This window comes from Molossus molossus, unplaced genomic scaffold, assembly GCF_014108415.1.
Source record: "Molossus molossus isolate mMolMol1 unplaced genomic scaffold, mMolMol1.p scaffold_m16_p_9, whole genome shotgun sequence".
Taxonomy (NCBI): Eukaryota; Metazoa; Chordata; class Mammalia; order Chiroptera; family Molossidae; genus Molossus; species Molossus molossus.
This window is the reverse complement of record NW_023425403.1, coordinates 78,301,881-78,324,310: the sequence shown is the minus strand read 5'-3', so window position 1 is coordinate 78,324,310 and position 22,430 is coordinate 78,301,881. Positions and strand designations below refer to the sequence as shown.

The following is a 22,430-nucleotide window of genomic DNA, read 5'->3' as shown; positions in this document are numbered from 1 at the left end:
TATCCTCTAGCTTTTTGCCTGGAGGCTATTAATAGCAGTTACTTGCAGAACCTTGGTTTCTCAGTCGAGTGAAAATCTCCCTCAGGTGTTCTGCATAAGAGGAATTCTCAAGGGTGGGACAGATGCTGATTGTTAATAGACTCAATTCAATGGCCGTCCTGTGTGGGGTCGAATCTTTCAGGAGGGGCAGCTGCCTCTCCCCAGAGCCCTGGGAAGGAGTAAGATGGCCACTGTCCTGTGTGGCCACAACTCAGCAAAAGCTCTGAGCGCCTTCCAAATCCTGAGTGTTCCCACACAGTGCCTGTCCAGTCTGCCTTCCTTCTGCTGGAGCCCAATATGAGTGGCTGTGGCTATTGTAGTGCTCTGTCTGGCTCTCTGTGCTGTGGAGCGGGCTTGGGAGTTTAACACTGAGGGCGCTGCTCACAGCTAAGACTGCTGCTGTTCATGGGCTCCCAGCCCTCTTCTTGTGCCTCTGCTATCCTACCAGGATCGATTCAGTGTCCCTGGTTATATGGTCCTTGCAAGCTGCTTTTCTGTTGCTTTTTCCCGACGATTTGTCTTTATTTTAGTTGTCATTCCAGTTTTGTCCTGGTTGATTGTCTGTGTAGCTTCCATTCACTCTGTCCCCATTTTGGAATGCAACAAGTTCTTAATTAGATATTTACTTGGTAGATAATTAGAGAAAAGATTTGGAAAGTTTGATTATTTTTACATTCTAATATGTTTTTGAATTAGAAGAAAGAATTATAGTTTTTCAAAAAATTTTATTTATTGATTGATTTTTAGAGAAACCAGAAGAGAGAGGAGCATTGATTTGTTGCTCTAGTTCTTTATGCATTCATTGGTTAATTCTTGTATGTGCCCTGACTGATGATCAAACTTGTGACCTTGGCATATCAGAACGATGCTCTAACCAACTGAGCTACTTTGCCAGAGCCTCAAAGAATCATGGTTTTGATGTCCAGCCCTTTACACATTTACTTTAGCAGGAAAAGAATTTTTTCTCTAATGAGTCAACTCTGATCTATTTATAATAGCTGCTGTATTTAGAAGAATACAGTCAGTTTGGAAACAAAAATACTGTTCTTTTATCAATGTCCGCATGGGTATCAGAGTGAATATCTGCAACATGCATGCCATGTATATCATAAAGCTTAGCTATCTTAACTCTTTGATGTAGAAACATTATTTATGAATTTTCAGCTGGCTATGGCTCAAGAAATTTCTTCATGGGATATGTTTATGTTACTTAAACAATTCTTGACCTGTACTCAGGTCTGATTTTCCAAGGAGAGTTTGGGTTCTGGCATTTGTAAAGCAGTTTTTCAGATTCTGGGTGCAGATTGTCAAAGCATCACAGATGGTATTGCTAGTAAATATACAGCAGAATGGTGCAACCATAGAGAGTAGAAAAACACAAAGCTACTGATATGGTATCATTTTGTTGGCTTCATTTTATGTTTTTCATTTTTGGAGAGGTGCTGTATAAATTATATTTTCTTTCTAGAATGGAGGAGTATTAACCATGAAAAAGTTTAATTAGGTAATTATCATTGCCTATTATTTTTAAAAGCATTATTATAGCATTATATAAAATTTCTACTTTTGTTTGGCATTTGTAATGGTACTTGTAAAGTCGGAGAGTACTCAACACACAGTCCTACCTATCATGCGGATTTTTCCTTGGCTACTGGTATGAAAAAATAGCAAGCGAATGTTCTATTAATATGGCATTTTTTCCCCATAATCATATGATGCAATTTTCATTTTGAAAACAATACATTCATTTATTCATTTATCCTTCAATTGTAAATGATGGACTTGCTGGTAAAAGCAATCTTGGTTGTAGGTCCTTGCTTTTTATCACTGAATATTCATGCCAATTAAGAGCTTCTCAGACAAGAATAAGCTAAAAGAGTTTCTTAACAACAAACCATTATTACAAATGTTAAAGGGCCTCCTCTAAGATGAAGAAGAAGAATGAGGAGGAGGAGAAGGAGAAGAAGATAAGAACATAGTTAAAAAAATAAAATGACAATAAACATGTGCCTATCAATAATTACTTGAAATATAAATGGCTTAAATGCTTCAGTCAAAAGATCTATGCTCTGTTCGTGAGACCCACCTCAGAAGGAAAGATGCACACAATCTAAAAGTAAAGGGATAGAAAAAGATATTTCATGCAACTGGAAATTTAAAAAAAACAAAAAGTCTGGGATAGCAGTGCTTATGTAAGACAAAATAGACTTTAAAACATAGGCTATATTAGGACACAAAGAAAGACATTATGTAATGATAAAGGGAGCAATCCAGCAAGAGCATATAACCCTTGTAAACACTTATGCACTCAGCATAGGATCACCTAAATATGTAAAGCAAATCTTTATGGGCATAATGGGAGAGAGTGATAGTAATACAATCATAGTATGGGATTTTAACACCCTATTGACATCAATGGATAGATCTTCCAGACAGAGAATTAACAAGGAAACAGTGGCTATAAATGACACACCAGACAGGTGGATTTAATTAATATCTTGGGTCATTTTACCCCAAAGAAGCAGGATATGCACTCTTTTTAAAAAATATTATTTCTTTATTGATTTTTTTAGAGAGAGGAAAGGAGAGGGAGAGAGAGATAGAAACACCGATGAGAGAGAACATCGATTCGTCGCCTCCTGCATGCCTCCCATGGGGGATTTGGCCCACAATCCGGGCATGTGCCCTGACCAGGAATCAAACCAGCGACCTCTTGGTGCAGGGTCAATGCTCAACCACTGAGCCACACCAGCCGGGTGAATATACACTCTTTAAGTGCACATGGAACATTTTCTAGGAGACTACATGTTAGGACAAAAAACAAGTCTCAATAAATTTAAGAAGATTGAAATTACATCAGGCATCTTCTCTGACCATAATGGTATGAAATTAGAAATCAATCACAAGTAAAAAAATGAAAAACAACAAAAACTTGGAGGCCAAATGATATAATGCTAAACAATGAATAGGTTAACAGTGAGATCAAATAAGAATTCAAAAGATACCTTAAAACAAATGAAAATGAGAACACAACAACCCCAAATTTTTGGGACACAGTGAAAGCAGTCCTAAGAGAGAAATTCATAGCATTATAGGCCTATGTTAAGAAATAAGAAAAATCTCAAATAAACAATCTAACTTTACACTTAAAGGAACTGGAAAAAGAATAACAAACAAAGCCCAAAGTGAGTAGAAGGAAGGAAATAATAAAGATCAAAGAGAAATGAACATAATAGAGTCTAAAAAAAATGACAAAAAAAAAAAAATCAGTGAAACCAAGAGCTGGTTCTTTGAAATAATAAGCAAAATTGACAAAAGTTTAACAAACTCATCAAGAAGAAAAGACAGAGAACCCAAATAAATAAAATCAGAAATGAAAGAGAGTTAACAACTGACACCAAAGAAATACAAAGGATTGTAAGAAAATATTATGAACAACTATATGCCAATAAATTGGTCAATCAAAGTGAAATGTATAAATTTTCAAAAACATACAATCTTCCAAAACTGAATGAGGAAGAATCAGAGAATTCAAACAGACAGATTACATCTAGTGAAATTGGAACAGTAATAAAAAAAACTCCCAACAAACTAAAGCCCTGGACCAGATGGCTTTACAAGTGAATTTTACCAAACCCTCAAAGAAGAACAAACACCTGTTCTGCTCAAACTATTCCAAAAAATTAAATAGAAGCAAAGACCCTCAAGCTCATTTTGCCAGTCAAGCATTATCCTAATTCCAAAACCAGATAAAGACACTACAAATAAAGAAAAAATATAGGCCAGTATTTCTGATGAACAGGGATGCTAAAATCCTCAACAAAATCAACCCACGCCTTTATAGTCAATTGATATTTGACAAATGAGGCCAAAACATACAATGGGGTAATATATAGTATAGGGAATATTGGAAAACAGTGAAGCTAGACAACCTTTTTACACTATACACAAGAATAAACTCAAAATGGACTAAAGAGTTAAATGTTAGACTCAAAACCATAAAAATTCTAGAAGAAAACACAGGCAATAAAATCTTGAACATTTCTCGTAGCAGTATTTTTTTCTGATACATCTCCTTGGGCAAGGGAAATAAAAGAAAACAAACAAATGAGATGATATCAAAGTTAAAAGTTTTTGCACAGCCAAGGTAACCATCAAGAAAATGAAAAATGAATCCACTGAATGGGAGAACACATTTACACTGATACATCTGATCTGGGTTTAATAGCCAAAATTTATAAAGAACTTATAAAAGTTATCACCAAAAAATAAGCCAATTGAAAAATGGGCAAAGGACCTAAGTAGACACTTCTTTGAAGAGAACATACAGATGACCAGTAGACAGATGAAAAAATGCTCATCATTAATCATCAGATAAATGCAAATTAAAAACACATTGAGATATCACCTCACACCTGTCAGAATTTCTGTCAATAAATCAACAAAGCACAAGTGTTGGTGAAGATGTGGAGAAAAGGGAAACCTTGTGTCCTGTTGGTTGGAAGGCAGAGTGGTACAGCCACTGTAAAAAGCAGTATGAAGTTACCTCAAAAAATTAAAAATGGAACTGCCTTTTGACCCAGCAATTCCACTTCTGGGAATTTATCCAAAGAAACCTGAAACACTAATTTGAAAGAATTTATGCATCCCTATGTTCATTGCAGCATTATTTACAATAGGTAAGATTTGTAAACAACCCAAGGGTCCATCAGTAGATGAAGGGATAAAAAAGCTGGGGTACATTTACACAGTGGAATACTACTCAGACATAAAAAAGAAGGAAATCTTACCCTTTGCAACAGCATAGATAGAACTGGGGAGCATTATGCTAAGTGAAATAAGCTAGTCAAAAAAAGATAACATATGATTTCACTTATATGTGGAATCTAATGAAAAAAAAATGAACTAACAAGAAAAATAGAGATAGGCTCATAGACAAGAGAGCAGGCTGACAACTGTCGGGAGGAGGATGGTGAGCTGGGTTAGGAGGGTGGAGGGATTGAGCAAAACAGAAAAAAAAGAGAATAAACTCATGGACACAGACAACATTGTGGTGATTGCCGGTGGTGGGGAGAGGTAGAGGAGGTATAGGAGGGATAACTGGTGATGGACAGAGACTTGACTTATCGGTAAGAGCATACAATACAATGTGCTTATGATGTGTTGCGGAATTGTGCACCTGAAACATATAATTTTGTTCACCAGCGTCACCCCAATAAATTCAATAAAAAGGAAACAAAAACAATAAATAATTAAAAACTTACTCCTTGCTTTATTTATTGGTTAACAGCATAGCTTTTCTCTTAATTCCTTACAGGTTGATGAGAAGGCTCTGAAGCACATAACAGAGATGGGCTTTAGTAAGGAGGCATCGAGGCAAGCCCTGATGGATAATGGCAACAACTTGGAAGCAGCACTGAATGTACTTCTTAATAGCAATAAACAGAAACCTGTTACAGGTCCACCTCTGAGAGGTATAACCCGTTAAGCAAGTGCCAGATAGTATTGTTTGCTTTTCAGAGAAATATATGTTGTTGACAGAGCCTGGGTTTTGTTGCTGTGACAGCTATAACTTTATTTACCACTGTGGTAAGTGCTTCTAATTTTAGAACTACAGAGACATGTGCAAGTTATGCTGCATTTCATTGTCTTCATCTTCATATGAAGCAGTCTAACAAGACTTTATTTAACAGGGGTGATGAGAGTAGTAAAGAAAATATAAAGTGACAAGTTCTGTTAATTATTTCTAGTAGTGTGCCACCTGTGTAAATGACTAAAGAGTACAACTTTTTAACAAGAACATGACATTTTAGTATTATTCTTTAACTGCATAGTAGAATGTATAATGTGATTTTTAGTTGCATTGTCAAATGTATTATGTGATTTTAAAATTTCTTCCTATATTCTTTTCGAAAATAAATGGGTAAAGGAAAATTTTATGAACACTTTTTTTCCTTAAAAGATAATTTATATGAAAAAATGCAAATTTCTACATAGGTCATTGAGAGGATTAAAATACTTGTTAATACAATTGTTTAAAAATGCTTATTATAAATGATGTAGAATATACAGAAAAATATGGAAAGAAATATGTACAAAATTCTACTTAAGATATCTGCTAATTATATTTTAGTGTATTTTCTTTTTTTGTTTTTACATGTACAGTATGTTTGTCTTACTTCCTAAGGTAAAGGAAAAGGCAGAGGGCGAATAAGATCTGAAGATGAAGAAGAACTGGGAAACGCAAGACCATCAGCACCAAGCACGTTATTTGATTTCTTGGAGTCTAAAATGGGGACTCTGAGTATGGAAGGTAGGCCAACTTAACATAGACATTTTTTTAAAGATCAAACTTTATTTGTAGTTTGTACAAAAAAGGTTTACTAGAACAATTAACAATGTAAAACTCTGTTCTGGGTGTTTATAAATGTATTTAACAACAAATTATCTGATGAAAGCACAGGAGACAATTTGAATATACTAGTTGGCAGTTTATTTTGCCCTCTTACTGTAGGATGCGTAATACTTTCAAACTCTTTTCCCTCCAACTTTACTAGATGACAGATTTATCTATGAAAACATTGTTATGTTGGAGAAGTTATAATTATATAATCTTATATAATTTGTTTCGATTGTGAAATTGGTCTGTTTCTTTTTTCCATAACATTCACCCAAGGAAGCTCACGATGTGATATGTTTTGCAATATAATATATTCTAATGATTAACTTAAAAAACTGAGAAGTAAGTATGTTAAATGTGTATCTTTTTCTCTAAGCATAGAATATGGTATTTTCTACAATAGTAAGTTTTCAACTTATGATTTCAAAAATTTAGAGGAAATATACTTTTAAATTCAGTTTTCAGTTTTAGATGTATTTTGAGTCAACTAAATCTCAGAGATAAAGTGCTTTATAACAAATTTGTCTTCAGATTTCATGAAAACAGAAGCTTATTTGTTGCTAGATTACATAAGAAAGGCGGTGGTATTTGAGAAAACAAATGTTTGATGTGGACAAAATGTATAAACAAACATGTAAGAGCAATATTTTTTTGATTATAGAGCATGATGTATTGGTTTTCTATTGTTGTTTAACAAATTATTACAAAGTCAGTGGCTTAAAACAATGCAAATTTATTGTCACATCATTTCTGTGGGTCAGGAGTCCAGGCCTCAGTTGGGCATCTGCTCAGTCTCACATAATGAAATAAAAATTTCAGTTGGGCTATGATCTTACAAGTTCACAGGTTGTTAGCAAAACTCAGGTCACCCAGTTGTAGTGGCTCAGTTGGTTGAGCGTAGTCCTGTGCACTGAAAAGTTGCTGGTTTGATTCCCGGTCAGGGCACATATCTGAGTTGTGGGTTTTATCCTGTCAGGGAGCATAGGGAAGGCAGTCAGTCTCTCTCTCTCTCTCTTTCTCTCTCTACCTCCCTCCCTCCCTCCCTCCCTCCCTCCCTCCCTCCCTCCCTCCCTCCCTCTCTTCTTCCCTCCCTCCCTCCCTCCCTCCGTCCCTCCCTCCCTCCCTCCCTTCCTTCCTCCCTCCCTTCCATCTTCTTTCTAAGCATGTCTTTGGGTGAGAATTAAAAAATAAAAACCTCAGGTCCTTGTAGATACAGTACTGAAGTCCCATTTATTTTTGCTTGATGTTGCCTGGGGAGTGCTTTTAGCTGCTAAAAGCTCTCCTTCCTTGCTATATGACCCCCTCCACTGGCAGCTTATAACATGTTTCTTGGCTTCTGCAAGGCCAGCAGAAATCTCAGCTGCTTTTTCAAATTTTTCAGACTGCCTGATATTTTTGTCCCAACCTTACGATATACTATTTTAATCAGAGCTCCTTTGATTTACTTTTCTCCTCTGTCTCCCTGCATTTATTTGTTTTTGACTTCTATGGTATCTCCCAAATCATAAAGAGGTTGAGACTGAGAAAAGTGATTCTTCGGTGCCTGTGGGCCTGTAATGCTTCAGTTCTCACAGAACGCATCTTAAACCAGTAGAATGAAGTAATAATATCCTGCTTGAATAAAAGGTATCAAAGTTAATTAAGACACATGATAACAATAATACACTCAATACCGAACCTCATTTTAAGAGAGATTTACTTCTAAGGGGACAGAAATTTATGAACATATGTGTTAATAGTGGATATTGTTGTAGCAGAATATACTGTATACATGTTACTGTTATTAGTCACATAGACTCAGCAAGCATGTGAGAAAATATGGGCATTGCAATACTGTTCTAGACCCTTGATTTCCACAGGGGATATAGCCTGTTGTTTATCAGAGAAGTGCATGGGTGGTCTTTCTCCTTTGCTAGTGGGAGTGGAGGTCTTGAAGTGCTGTTGGAATAAGCATTTTTGGAGGCCCCCAAAGGAGGATGAGATGTGATGGAAAGTTTTATCTGCATGGAATTAATATTCCTGGGTTTGCAAAGCCCCATTTCCCTTAATCCAGTCCTGGAAGTGGTGCAGCTGGGGATTCAGCAGTGCTGGAAGCAAAGCCAGCAACCAGTTTCTGTTCCGTGGTGGAGTTGTGTCTGGTACAGCATTAGGCTAGTTGCAGGCCATCAGTCCATTGGGTGGGGTCCACGTGGCTGAAGGCCACATGTGCAATGCAGGGGAACCAAGAGTATGCCCCCTGCAAGGAGTCCCAAGAGAGCAAGAGAGGGAACTCCTTTGTTTAGAAGATTAAATATCTTATATCTTTCTGTACTTGCCTTGGCCATGCCTACTTTGACCAGTGACCTGTTCTCAGGTGTGAGTAACTGGCAAATACTTTCCCAGGCTTTATTGGGCATGCATATATCCTTCCTCTGTCCAGTTCCTTTCCCTAGGGTCTGCGGGGAAGTGACTGGTGGCCCCCTGGGAAGCGTTAAATTGCAGTTTCTTAAAGCCGCACAAATGACATGCCTATACTGTTTGGCTTTCCCTTTGCTCCTTTCCAGTTATTAATAAACTAGGTTAATTATAATGATATCCTTCTGTGACCTTCATGAATTCCCAAATTCAAGAAATTAAATATATTTCTAATATTTGTACAGGCTCTTAAATTTTATACAAATTTACATGTTCCTGTGGTCATCCTAACCCCAGAAATTACTTTTTTCTGCTCCAGTTTACATTAGAGTTTATTTTTCTACTTGATGACCATTATTCTCAGAGAACAAATTTATATTCTTTCCTAAAAGTACTTATGTGGGAGGGCCAGCTAATGAAGATGGGAACTGGGCAGACGGCTGCTAGAGGTGGCATTTAGACAAGCATGAGGAAGTGTGTTGGGCGAGGGCTCCGGAGAGAGGGAGCTCTGGGTACCCGGGCTTGGAGGCATCAGAACACCGATCCCCGTGCCTGGGGTTCAGGAGAGGTAGAGACAGAAGGCCAGAGACAGGAGTGGTAGGCTGGAGACAGATCAAGAATATTTTGTCCTAAAGAGTTTTTATTTTATCCGGGTGGTTGTGCAAAGCCACGAAAGGGTTTTGGGCATGAGAGCAATGAGGTTTGCTTGGTGCTTTCAGAAAAAAAAATTCTTCTGTCTGCATGGTAGAAAGTGGGATTGAGACTAAGTGAGACTACAATCGCATATGTCCGGAGGGCTCCTTCATTCTGTAAGTGTAGTAGAACAAAGGGTGCTATCATTTCTCTTTTCTGACTTTTTAAAACTTTTATCATGGGCATTTGATCATTGTGTACTTTTCTTAGAGATTTTCTCTTATCTTTAACTTTGTAAAAATTGTATCTTTAAATTGGAATCAAATGTAATCCTAATGACATTTTTATCAATTTTCTGGGTGGGGGTATTGGATTACATTGTTTTATGGAAGTAATCACTAATTAAAGTGTTCCTTGTGATATGTAACGACTTCATGTCAATTTGGAACTATTCATTTGATTATTTTGTGATGGGGTTGTGTTCCAAAAGGCTCTTATATAGAGATTTTTTAATGTTTGGTTTTAAATTTAGATATTATAATTGGTGATTAGATTATCAGGCCAACTCTAAAAGTTATTTTTTATGTTATATACCTTAAGTTTATCAATATATCACTTCAGTAATACATAGCTACAGTTTAATACGATGCCCACAGGGAATATGTCTTTTAAGTTTAAACTTGGGACAGAAGAAGTAGGTTAGATTCTTTTCATTATCATGGAAGAAATGTGGGTTGGCCAGAGGTGGAGAAAGAGATGGTTTGAGGCAGGAACTCTGCTGTTTTAACTTTCTACATCTAAATAAAACCAGGGCGACCTTAATTTGTTCTGATCAAGGAACAAGGACGTTGTGAGAAAGGTGGACAGAGGATTACTCCTAAATTCATACTCCTGTGACTATCCCCTTGTTTGTGTAGCTTATTTTGGAATTTAAGTGTATGTTGTCGTTTTTATGTTTCTTCATATTTTGTGTCAAAATTTTAGCAAGTAGAATCCAGAACATGTCCCAGTTATATAAAAAGTAAACACTTAAAAAAATATGAACAGAATTCAAATAGATATTTGTATGAAAAGGTTAAAATCAAATAAGTATAGGAACTAAGAACTCATCTAACATTCATAAATGTTGGACATGACCCTAGGCGATCAAGCTTCCCCTTTCAAGGACCTGGTCTTATCTCCCACTTTCCTTCAAGAAGCATGGTTACCTGACTCTCAGTCTTTTGGGCTGGTTGGCAGTAATAGAGAAGTGCACCTCTTAGCTAGTTGCATCTGTGTCCTTTCTACTTTCCAGCTTCCCAGTTTGTCTCTTGTAGGAGTCCTGAAGGCACTACGAAGTAACCAACACTTTCCATTATCCCGACATTTTTATAGCAAGTTCTTTAAAGCTTTGGCCCATTGGTTAGGTGGTCTCACTTCCAAGGCGATAGGTGTGACTGCACAATGAGAAGTGCCAGCTTCTTGTTAGCAGATGAGGAGACTTTCCCTACCCTGCCCTCTTTCTTTACTAAACAGGTTTTACATTTTAGGTTCTGTCACTTGTATCACCCTATTTCCTGGCACCCATTTCTAAATTAGTTTGCTTTAAATGTAAGCCACAGAAATTCAAATGAGCCAAAAAAGAATTTATTGGCTCATGTAGCTGGAAAGTCTTTCTCTGTCTCTGAATTCTGCTTGTTTACGTGTTGACAGACTGTCTTCGTGTGGTAGCAGAAGCTGCCTAGGTAGTGCTGGGCATAGCAGCAGGCCACCACATAAGGTGCATAATAACATGCAAAGACATGCAAATGAAAAGGCTTGTCTCAATTTTACAAGCACTTCTTTTTTTTTTTTCTGGGAAAAGGTTAATACCTTTCATTATATAATTATTGATTCCCCAGGCTCAACTGAGTCTCAGTGGGGATGTTGACTCTGGTGTGTTTGGAATGGCTGGAATACAAGTCCAAAGAGACTTGGAGAAAGAGCATACTGCTGCTTGGTGTCAAATCTCTGTTCATAATATAGGATAAAAGGTAATAAAAATATCTCTCGGAACTAGCAAACGGTCCTTATATCTAGGAGATGAAATAGAAAAAGACTTTCCCGTTTTTAATGTCTCTATTTGCCTTGTTCTTAGTTAGGAATCACAGGACATCCTAACTGATCCCATCAAGATTATGTACAGAGAGGAAGGCAAAGTTACCCTAGCTACCTACCCCCTCAAAACAGAGCTGTGTAGTCCAGGCTGGTTTGACTCAGTGATTAGAATGTTGACCCACAGACCAAAGGGTCGTGTGTTCGAATCCTGGTCAAGGGCATGTACCTGGGTTGCAGATTTGATCCCTGGCCCTGGTCAGGGTCGTGTGGGAGACAACCAATTTATGTGTCTCTCTAACAGCTATATTTCTCTCTGTCTCTCCCCCTCCCTCCCTTTCGCTCTATCTAAAAACTAATAGAAAAATACCCTCGGGTGAGGCTTAACAAAACAGAACAAAAAAACAGGGCTTTATTACCAAAAGAAGGGGAGAATTGGACATTGTGCTGGGGCAGATAAATACGATGGATTCTCCCACTAATTTAACTCACAATTCTTTATTAGCTGTATGTCTTTGGACAAGTTACATAATCTCTTAAATTTTACTTTCTTCATTTGGAAATGGAGAAATAAGTAATAACACTTAAGTTATAGGGTTGTTGAGACAATCCAGTTAGATAATGCATAGAAAGTGCTAAGCACAGTGCTTGACACATAGGCCTCCATATAATGGTAGTTCCTGCCACCACCACCATCACCCTTATCGTTATCATCGCCGTGATTAGCAATAGCAGCAGCAACAGTGTCCTCCACTTAACATCTCCATTCCCAATACCCTCACTTCAGGTCCTCAACCCTCCACTGACACCTTGCAGAACTTTATCATGTCATCCTCCATATTGCAGTCGGTGATGTTTCAAAATGCAAATTTGATCCCACTACCTACCCCCTTGCTCAAAATAATTCATTGACTCTTCTCATTGGCAGAATAAAATTCACACTATACTATATATACTGTTTTTTATGGGGTGCCATTACTCTGTTTCCTGTGGATTTTGTGAAAAGTAGTATTTGTGCTGCATAATTACAAATTCTGCATAATATTCAGATGTAAATAATATATTAGATGTTAACAGATAAAATACTAATAGTTGCTGAGTAATTTACATGAAGTTGCAGGCTTTTGATAGTTGTTACGTGTTGTTTTTGTTTTATTTGATTTTTAATTATAGTTCAAGTCAATTTAAATAGTTTGGCTATGGATTTACAGCTCGAATTTTGAACACTAAACAATAGAGACTGCAGGAAACAAATGTAATATAATGGTGATAGCTTAATTGGATAGTCAGGAAGTTGATTAAGAAGACAGAGAATATGAATGTGTTAAGCCAGCTATTCTTGTGAAGGGTTTCCTCAAGAAAGGACTGTCCATGTATTGACTGTTGTGTATATTTACATCTACTTGTGTCAAACAGCATTGCTCCTCATTTCCTTGTGCAGCTAAACTCTGAGATTGATGGTGGAGTGCCTTTTTGGAAGCCAGGGATTAATGGTTGCCATGTGAGTAGTCATAAACTGTCAGCACAGCAGAGAGAATGTGTAGCTGTGTACACACTACTTGTCACTTTCTATTTTTACCCATCCCTAATGGTCTTCCCCATCCTAGACTTTTCTTTCTTTTTTTTTTTTATAGGACTGGTTTCTTTTTATCATTTCATTTTTTAAGTGCAAATGTCCCCAAAATTTCTAGCTAGTGTAAGCTTAACTTGAATCAGTTGTTTCCATTTCTGTTATGTGGATTTGTTACCATAACAGTGAATAGTCTGTGCCAGTGCTCCTTTGTGTCTGCTCACAAGTAGGTAGAGATAAGTACTGAAATTGAGAGTAACTATTCAGAAACTCCTTTAGCAATTTGACACTGTTACTACATTTTGTAAAGTAACCATCAACAGCTGATTGGAAATTGAAATCAGAATTAACAAGTACAACAAAAACCCTGGTCCTTTACTAGATAGTTTGAAATTCTCTGGTCTATGTTCCTATGACATCGGTGTCCCTAGATTTGCACGCATTCTGACAGCATGGCACCTGACACTACTTTTATCAGGGCATCAAGGCCAAGTAGTTAAAGATGTTAGACAAATACCACGTGGGAAGTAAAAATATGCACGTGTGATCTCCTAATTATGAATGTAAATTTAATAGTTATTTTAGTTTACTAATTACATATAGAAAATTTATATAGATTTAGGAATAAGTTTAATGAAAATTTTAAAAGTAACATACAGGAAGTTGGTTAAAGTTAGCTTATAAATTTGAAATATACTTTTAAAATGATGTTTCTAGCAAAAATGGCATTTTAAAGATAAAAACTGAGAATGGGATTAATTAATCTTTTGATCAAGTACCATAGAAGTATATTTTTTCCTGTTGCATGGTTGTTATTTGATAAATTTGGGGAAATTAGAAATATAGGTAACAAAAGAAAAGGAAGCAGCCTGTAATCTCATCACCATATTGTTTTCATTCCTATTTATGAGATCATATTTACATAATCTGCTTTTTTTCCTTACACTATAACCATATTTCCATGTTGTTATATATTTCTCTCAGCATAATGGCTAAAAAGTAATCAATTATAATTCCATTTATGTTAGTGATTTGAAAGTTGTTTCCAAATTTAGCTATGACACCAACTTTCAAAGTAGTTTTAAGTTAAATCATTTACATAACGATTTTTTAGGTAAATGTATGGAAGTTAAATCGCTTGGCATACATATTTTTAAGATTTGTTAACCATGTTAACAGTTATGATATATAATAATTTTTGTTGTTGTTCTTAGGTATGTAGAAGATCAGTATAGCTTTTTCAGAATACTAGAACACATGAGCCTCTTTTTCATTTTTGCCATTCTTCTGTTTCTCTCCTCCTAATTAATGGTCTATTCATTTAAACATTTGTTGACCATAAAATAATAGTTGGCATTTATTGAGCATCTACTTTATGACAGGAATGGTGCTGGGTGCTTTGCAAACTATTAATTCATATAATCATCTACAAATGCAAAATATATGTTGCTATTTCCATTTGACAAAAAGTAAATAGATTTGAAGAGATAAAACATCTTACCCATAAGAAGTAAAGAACTAGGATTTGGACTCTTGTGTGTGCAATTCCCAGCTCAGAACTCTTTCTGCCATGATGCATTTCTAAGCATCGATTAGTTTTTTTGAGGGGAAAGAGATATTTAGAGTTTAATATTGCAATATGTTAAGTTTTTAAAATCATGGAGAGGTAGCAAGCAGGCATTTTGAAGGTGAATAGAGGTGGAGGAGCCAGGCAAAGACATGTAGAACACAGCTGTCAAAGAAGCAAGGCGTGCATGAGAGAGAGATGCTGAGAGATGAGGACAGAAGTGCTCCTTAGGGTCACTTAACGTCAGTGGCGCGCTGGTGAATGTTTAACTGGTTCTGGGAGAAGAGGTCAGGGGCAAGGGAGAAATTCCCTGATTTTTAGATTTTGCTGATTTCCATGGTGTAAATGTTTCCACTATGGCTGATTTTTCAACTACCAACAGTTTAACATCCAGCTTGCAGATTTTCTGAAAATTTAATAATCAGCTCTTGTACGATGTTCAAGCTGGCTCCAGCATACCATTGATTGGAGACCTTGACAATAATAGTTTCAGTGACGTGGTGCAGTTAGAAGACAAGCCGAAGGATATCCAGTAGATAAATGTTATACAAACATTTAAATTACTATTTTGAAGAGAGTGGTAAGAAACAACATATTTATATAGTATGAAAAAGTTGTGCTGTAAGCTTGGGTGATGAGTGATTTTTCTTCCTGCTTATTCATCATATTTTTAAAAGGTTGCATTTTATTATTAGAATATATTAAAAAGTATCATCATCTAATAACTGTGTGTTCATATGTATCTGAAAGGAATGAGACATAGTCCCTGATTTTACGCTTTGTACAGTAAGTCAGAATTCCTACAGAGTACATTTATATAGGAAATAATTTTTATACAGGAAATAAAATACATAAATTTTGAGCTGATAGGCAAAATTTTAAAGCCAAAGAGTTTTGTGATTATTGCAGGATATACACAATATCTAAAGATACTTTACACAAAAAAGCCCTTATTTGTATAATTCAGAAAATTAGTTCACAATTTTGAGGTGAAAAAACATTACGTATAAATTGGCTTAAATATAGACAGGAATATTGTTGCATTGTTATGCTTCCGTGATAATGTGAATTCATGTACTATAATCAATTAATACCATCTTGTAACAAATATCTTTTTTTCTTTTTGTAATGGCAACAAAATAAATATTTTATTTATTTTTTGCAAATTTTATTAACTTATTTTTGTTACAGATACCCCCCACCAGCACTGTTGTTTATGTCCATTGGTTACATATACATGCATATAAGTTCTTTGGTTTGTCTCATCCCTTCCCCCCACCCCCCTCCTTTGAGGTTTGTCAGTCTGTACTGTACTCCTTTCTATGTCTCTGGGTCACAAATATCTTTAATGATTTGTTTTTGTTTTGCTTTACCTTTGAGTGATTCCTCAGCAGTGATCTCAGCCTTTCTACTTGGATCAGTTTACACAGCGTGTGCAACCTGCTGTACTGCAAGTCTTTAAAAACTAGTACTTCAGTCCAGAAATGGACATTTCTTTGGCTTTTCTTTTTAAAAATCCTTTTTATTTTCATTTATTTGCCTCTTAAAATAAATTGGCTTTAAATTTCACTAGCATGTTTTGGCTTCATATTGTAAGAGTTCTTTCTAACTTTTATTTTGCTCTAGTTTTGTGTGAAATGTTCAAGAACATGTTTTGCAAAGATAATGTGTTTAAAATGATCGTACTTATGATCCTGGAAAATAACCAGCTTGGAAGAAAAGATCACACAAGTTAAATTTAGCTTTTTGTATGTAGCTTTTTGTAGCTGCTGCTTCCTGTGCAGCAGTTTCACTGGTTCTGGCATTTCATCCATTCAGTTTTTACAAGTTTGGTGATAAACTGCAGTTCTGCATGTAGTTGATTTTTTGTTTCTTTTCTTCAATAAACAATATTTGATTTAAAGCAAAAATAACAAAGTTATTTTTTCTAAGTGGATTTTGACCCACAAATTTAGTGCCAATGTATAATGGCTCGTTTATCAAGAAGGGAGCTTTACCTGACTTAACCCAAGGCCACCAATGCATGATTAAACTTAAGGCATTAGTGGTGAGTAGTGTGGAAATGATAGTAAGACTGTATTGTTGCATTTGATTGAGAAATTGTGTTATTTTATGTCCAGGATATGCTCAGAAGATGAAAATAATCTACTTTGACAGGAGTTGTATAAGAAACACGTGTGACCAGTGCTTATTTATGTCAGGATGAGGTGGAAGGAAGGAAAGGAGTGGTCCTTTATAGTTTAGGATTTTAAAGCATTAGGATTAAAGTCAGATGGATAGTGTTACAATACCTGGGTATTATTTAACAGGAAAGGAGCAAAGGGAAGGCCAGATAATATAAGCATGCCATTTGTACAGCTTTGCCAGGAAGCTGCACTTAACGCTCTCCGGGTCTGTTCCTCCTGATCTATGGGGGAAGAGACTGCATGAAGGCGGTTTAGACACCTGCTCAATAAAGTGTGAGTGATGTGGGAAGGTGCTTACCTGTAAGTCAGTCATACCTGGCAACAAGTCAGTGGCCAAAATAGGTGTGGCCACTGCAAAGGTGAGAAATCTGAGATACATAATTTCCCAAACTCTTGGCCCTCTTGGGACTCCTGTTGCAGGAGGAATGTTCCCCTGCATTCACCCACATAGCCCAAAGCCGCGCGGATTGAATCTAGCCTGATACCAGACCCAGCTTCACCCTGGAATGAAAACTCTGGACACTGACTCTGCTTCTAGCTCTGCTGAATCCCCAGCTACCCCTCTTTCAGGACTGGACTAAGGGAACTGGGACTTTAAAACCCAAGGAATGTAACGCCTCACAAATAAAATTCACTCATTCTCCCATGTGAGTCTTAGAAAATTCATTTTCTCAAGCTATCACGAGAGCTCCATTCCCACGAGTGCCGAAGAACTGTATTTCTCTGGTAACAAGATGACTCAGGTAAAACATAGCAACTGAAAAGAACACGACAGGCTCTGCAAAGCAATGCCACCCTACCGCACATCCTCACCTCCTGTTTCAATTTTCCTGAGCTGGAGGAAGAAGCATTATACCTACAGAGAGGTGACACAGCTAATATTTTCCTCTTTAAGTTATTAGGAAAACACAGAGAATAAGGATTATGAGAGATTTTGCTACCAGGATGCTATGGTTAGACAGTAATTACAAATAAGCTTTATTTTCTAAAATTACCTTTTCTTCATAAAAGTAGTGCATATTCACTCTGGGAAATAGTGAGTGGTCATTTATTCATCCACAATATTAACTTGGGGCTTATCATGTGATGGAAGTATTTATTGGTAAACAACACAGTTCAGAGATCTTAAAGTCTGGCAAGGAGAGGTGAGGTAGGTGGGCAGTTCTGTTCGTGCCCCTGTGGTACATGTTACTGTGGCACAGAGGAAGGATGCCTGGCCATCTCTGTGGGGTTGGGGACAAACAACGTCCCAGAAAATGTGTCATTTATGAAGGGTCTGAAGGGAAGCTGGAAGGAAGGCACCTGGGACGTGTTAAGGCATGTGCAGGCATGGATGCATATGTGACCATAGTACACTGGAAATGCTCAGTACAAGACTTCTCTCACCAGGAAGCAAATCTCTGTTTTAGACTGACAGTCAGTAACCGATGGAGAAAAAGATGAGACTGGCTAGAAAAGCAATGTGAAGAGGACATTACAGAATTTGTGTTTGAATTTCTAGAGGTGGAAGAGAAAGTAAAATTAATCCAATGGCATATTTTACGAATGCAATGTGTGATGTAATCATATTCCCACAATTTGTTTATAAAGAAGAAAAAGGAGGAAAATCAGCTAAGTTAAATAGATGTCTTTTCTTTTTTTTTTTTTTAATCATCTTTACCTGAGGATATTTTTCCACTTATCAGATAGAGTGGGAAGAAGGAAGAGAGAGACAGAGAGAAACATCGACGTGATAGAGCCACATTGACGGGTTGCCTCCCGCACCACCCGACCGGGGTCGGGGACTTACCACAACTGAGGTATGTGCCCTTGGCTGGAATTGAACCCGTGACTCTGGTCCATGGGCCGACGCTCTAACTACTGAGCCAAACTGCCAGGGCTGTCTTTTCATTTAATGGATCCATTTGTGCAAGGAATATATATATATATATATATATATATATATATATATATTTAGCCCTGGCAACATTTTTTTAATGCTAATCCTAACCTGGGATTGCCATAGGGAAATACTGAAAATAACTCACAGTTGCTAATGATTTAAAGTTGGTAGCATAATGGTAGCTTTATTCAGGAGGCAGATGTAGCAGGAAAGTTAATAACAGGGCCTGCAGCCTGGCTCCTTAATCCTGGCTGGTTGTGTGACCTTGGTCAAGCTTTTCAACTTCTTGTTTGTAAAATGGGAATGTTTTAGTTGTACCCTGTGATAAACTCATTTGGTCTTTTAACTCTATGAGGAATTTTACATAATCACTGAAGTAAACTTTTTTTAGACTTTTCATGCCTTTTGAACGTGGCTGGAGAGGGTCAGCCTGTGTAGCTGTGTTGCTGGCGTGTGCTGCAGGGCGGAGTCCCCACGCCTTGCGCATCTGAGGCAGCAGCGGTCCTGCGCCTGATGGCCTCTGATTTCCCTACTTCTCTCTCTGGTTCATTCAGGGGATGTGGGGCGCTGTGAGATTGATTCTGTAAACATTGACTATCACAGATACTTTTCTTCGTGAGCTTAGCCTTAGTTTTATGTGTCCTAGTTTAGGAAAACAACTTTATATCTTCAAGTAACTAATGAAAGAAAAAAATGCCATGTCCAATTATAACTAATGTTAATTCTTATGTCCATTTTTCAAATGAGATTTTGTATCTTTATTTATAATGGACACCAATTTGAGGATATTGGTATGTACAACCTTTCTCTCTCTCTTTTTTTTAATCCTCACCCGAGGACATTTTCTTCCATTTTTTTGTTCAGTTAGAGTGGGAGGGAGAGAGAGGAAGAGAGAGAGAGAGAGAGAAACATCGACGTGAAAGGGACACATCGAGTGGCTGCCACCCACACCACCAACCAGGGCTGGGTACAAACTGCAACTGAGGTACGCGCTCCTAGCGGGAACCGAACCCAGGACTCTGGACTGCAGGCCGAAGCTCTAACCGCTGAACCAAATCAGCCAGGGCCAACCTTTTTCTCTTTGAACTGAATAATTACTAGTGATTATATTTTTATTTAGAATTATCACTCCAAAGGTGATAATTTTGGGGGACCAAATTACCTTTGTGAAGGAAGTTTCTAGTCCAGGACCTTTGCACCTGCTGTTCTCTCTGGGGCTGTTCTCCCGCACGTCATTGAGCCTCTCACTCTTTAGAACTCAACGGAGGCACCACCTCTTCAGAGAACTTTTACGCGTAAATTAGTTTACCACTCACTACTCCCAGTTTTATCCTGATGTTTCCTTTTTAGGCCTATGTGTTTCCTTTTTAGGCTTCACCACAGTTCTAAGCTGTGTTATTTGTTTACTTATTTGTTATTGCCTCTTCCCATTGTATCTAAAGCACCACAGGATAGAGAGGTTATGGTTCTCCCCTCCTGTTTCATGTATAGTGACTACAACAGGGCTGACTCCTGTCTGGAGTAACTGAGTGAAGAAAGAGATGAGTGAGGTCACACAGCTACCCAGTGGTAGGACTGGAATTTCATATGGATCAATGAGAAAAGCAACTTCACAAATATTTTCAAATGGAATCTTCATCATGATCCTGTGATAAATATTATCCACACATTACAGATGAAGAAACTGGAGCTCTTAGTGACTTTGTGAGAGTGCATCACTGGGAAGTAGGAGAATGAATTTATTTGGTCATGAGCTCAGTGCTTGTGTGTTGTGCAATCATTTTCTGTAACCATTTGAACTCAAGTCTAAATCTGTCCCAGTGTGCTTTGATGCAAACCTTTCTTAGCAAAAAAGAAGACTAGGTTTTTTATTTCAGGGTTGCACCCTTATCTGAGCTCATGGGACAGACAGTGTGAAACAGGTAATTTTGAACTTCCAGGCTTATTCCACTCCCATTGTTTTTAGTAATTGTATCTTTTAGCAAATATTGACTGAGTGTCATCTGTTTGCCTGATTCCGTTGTAGCTAGGCACTGGAGAAAACAATGCAAAGTAAGATTTATTAGACCAACCCTACCCTCAATTTGGTTAACAATAATATTTGAAGTATCCTCCTTTTAAAAAAAATGCAATAGTCAAATGAATGAGATGCCTCGATACATTGGCTTAGAAAGATGTCCATGATATACAGTTAATTTAAAAAGTATCTTGCAGCCTGTGGGATGTGCATGAGTTCATTTTTTATTAAAAAATTAATAAACAAAATGGGCAGAAATGCTTGTATGGATTATATAAAAAGAAAGAATAACCTCTGAAAATGTAAATAGTGGTTATCCCTAGAGGTGGGATTGGACAGGCAGAAGGTAGAACTTTCACTCTATACATTTTTCTAATATGAGATTATAAGTAATTTTTACTTTTTAAAATATTTCTTAGCATTTTTTAAAAATATGTTTTTATTGAATTTTTTTTAGAGAGAGCGGAAGGGAAAGAGGGATAGAAACATCAGTGTGAGAGAGGAACATCCATCTGTTGCCTCCTGCACACCCCCTACCAGGGATTGAGTCCACAACCCTGGCACGTGCCTTGACCGGAAATCGAACCAGGACCTCTCAGTCCATGTGATGATGCTCAGGCCACGGAGTCACACTGGCCAGGCTAGCATTTTTAATGTAGAAATTTAAAGGGTATACAGACAAAATTTGCCTAGAGAATATATTATTATATTATATTATAATATTATATTTATTTTTCTTTATTGATTTTAGAGAGAGGAAGGGAGAGGGAGATAGATAGAAACATCGATGAGAGAGAACATTGATTTGCGGCCTCCTGCATGGCCCACTGGCGATTTGGCCCACAACCTGGGCGTGTACCCTACCGGGAATTGAACTAGTGACCTGGTGCATGGGTCGACACTCAACCACTGAACCACACTGGCTGGGCAATATATTATATTTTAAATGAAAAATATATATATATTAGAATATGATTTTGATTTTTAAATGTACCTAAATTTTCTCTCTAATATGACTTTGACAATTTGACAACAAACACATTTTTACTAAAGTGTTCTGCCCTGTTTTCAACAAGAAAAAACAATAAACAAACAAAAAAACTAAAGCAAGGTAAGGATCCTAACTAAAGATGAAGTTATTGGTAGTGAAGATATGTAAATAGCAAAGCACCTTATCCTCTAAGTATTGGTTTTTTCTTGATGCAATTGATTATGTTTATTTGCATAATTATAATGCTAATAGTCATAATGATAACAATGACAGCTAACATTTATTGGATGCTTATTAAAGGTAGATATGGTTCTGAGTACTTTACGTGTGTTAAGTTAGTTAATCCTCTGAGGTTGGAACTGTTATTATTCCTATCTTAAAGGTGAGGCTCAGAAAACTTAAATAACTTACCCGAGGTTGCAGAGCTACCAAGTGGCAGAGCTGTGGTGTAGCTGTTCAGCCCCTCTCCAGAGGCTGTACCTGCGCATGATGCTCTCTCTCGTTTGTTTGTGAGCTTCTAAATAGCAGTCCAACTGTTCATAGGGGTTTTAGTTTTTTCTGCTTTAATAGAAATATTATTAATTTAGGTCAGTATTCTGGAAACCCTAGTATACAATTTTATATTTTCGCCCACCAGGGACTGTTAAAGAGCTCTTGTGCCCTCTGCATCTCCCAGAA

At 37.1% G+C, this 22,430-nt stretch overlaps 1 protein-coding gene across 12 annotated transcripts in view; it reads left to right on the top strand.

Moving 5' to 3' along the window:
* The window catches only part of TDRD3 (tudor domain containing 3), a 179,558-nt gene that overhangs the window by 110,128 nt on the left and 47,000 nt on the right, over positions 1-22,430 (top strand). For all 12 annotated transcript variants that reach the window (XM_036249876.1, XM_036249881.1, XM_036249875.1 and 9 more), the window contains 2 exons: positions 5,357-5,513; positions 6,227-6,352. In XM_036249876.1, the coding sequence (XP_036105769.1) occupies positions 5,357-5,513; positions 6,227-6,352 (283 nt within the window). The remainder of the gene's footprint in view (positions 1-5,356; positions 5,514-6,226; positions 6,353-22,430) is intronic.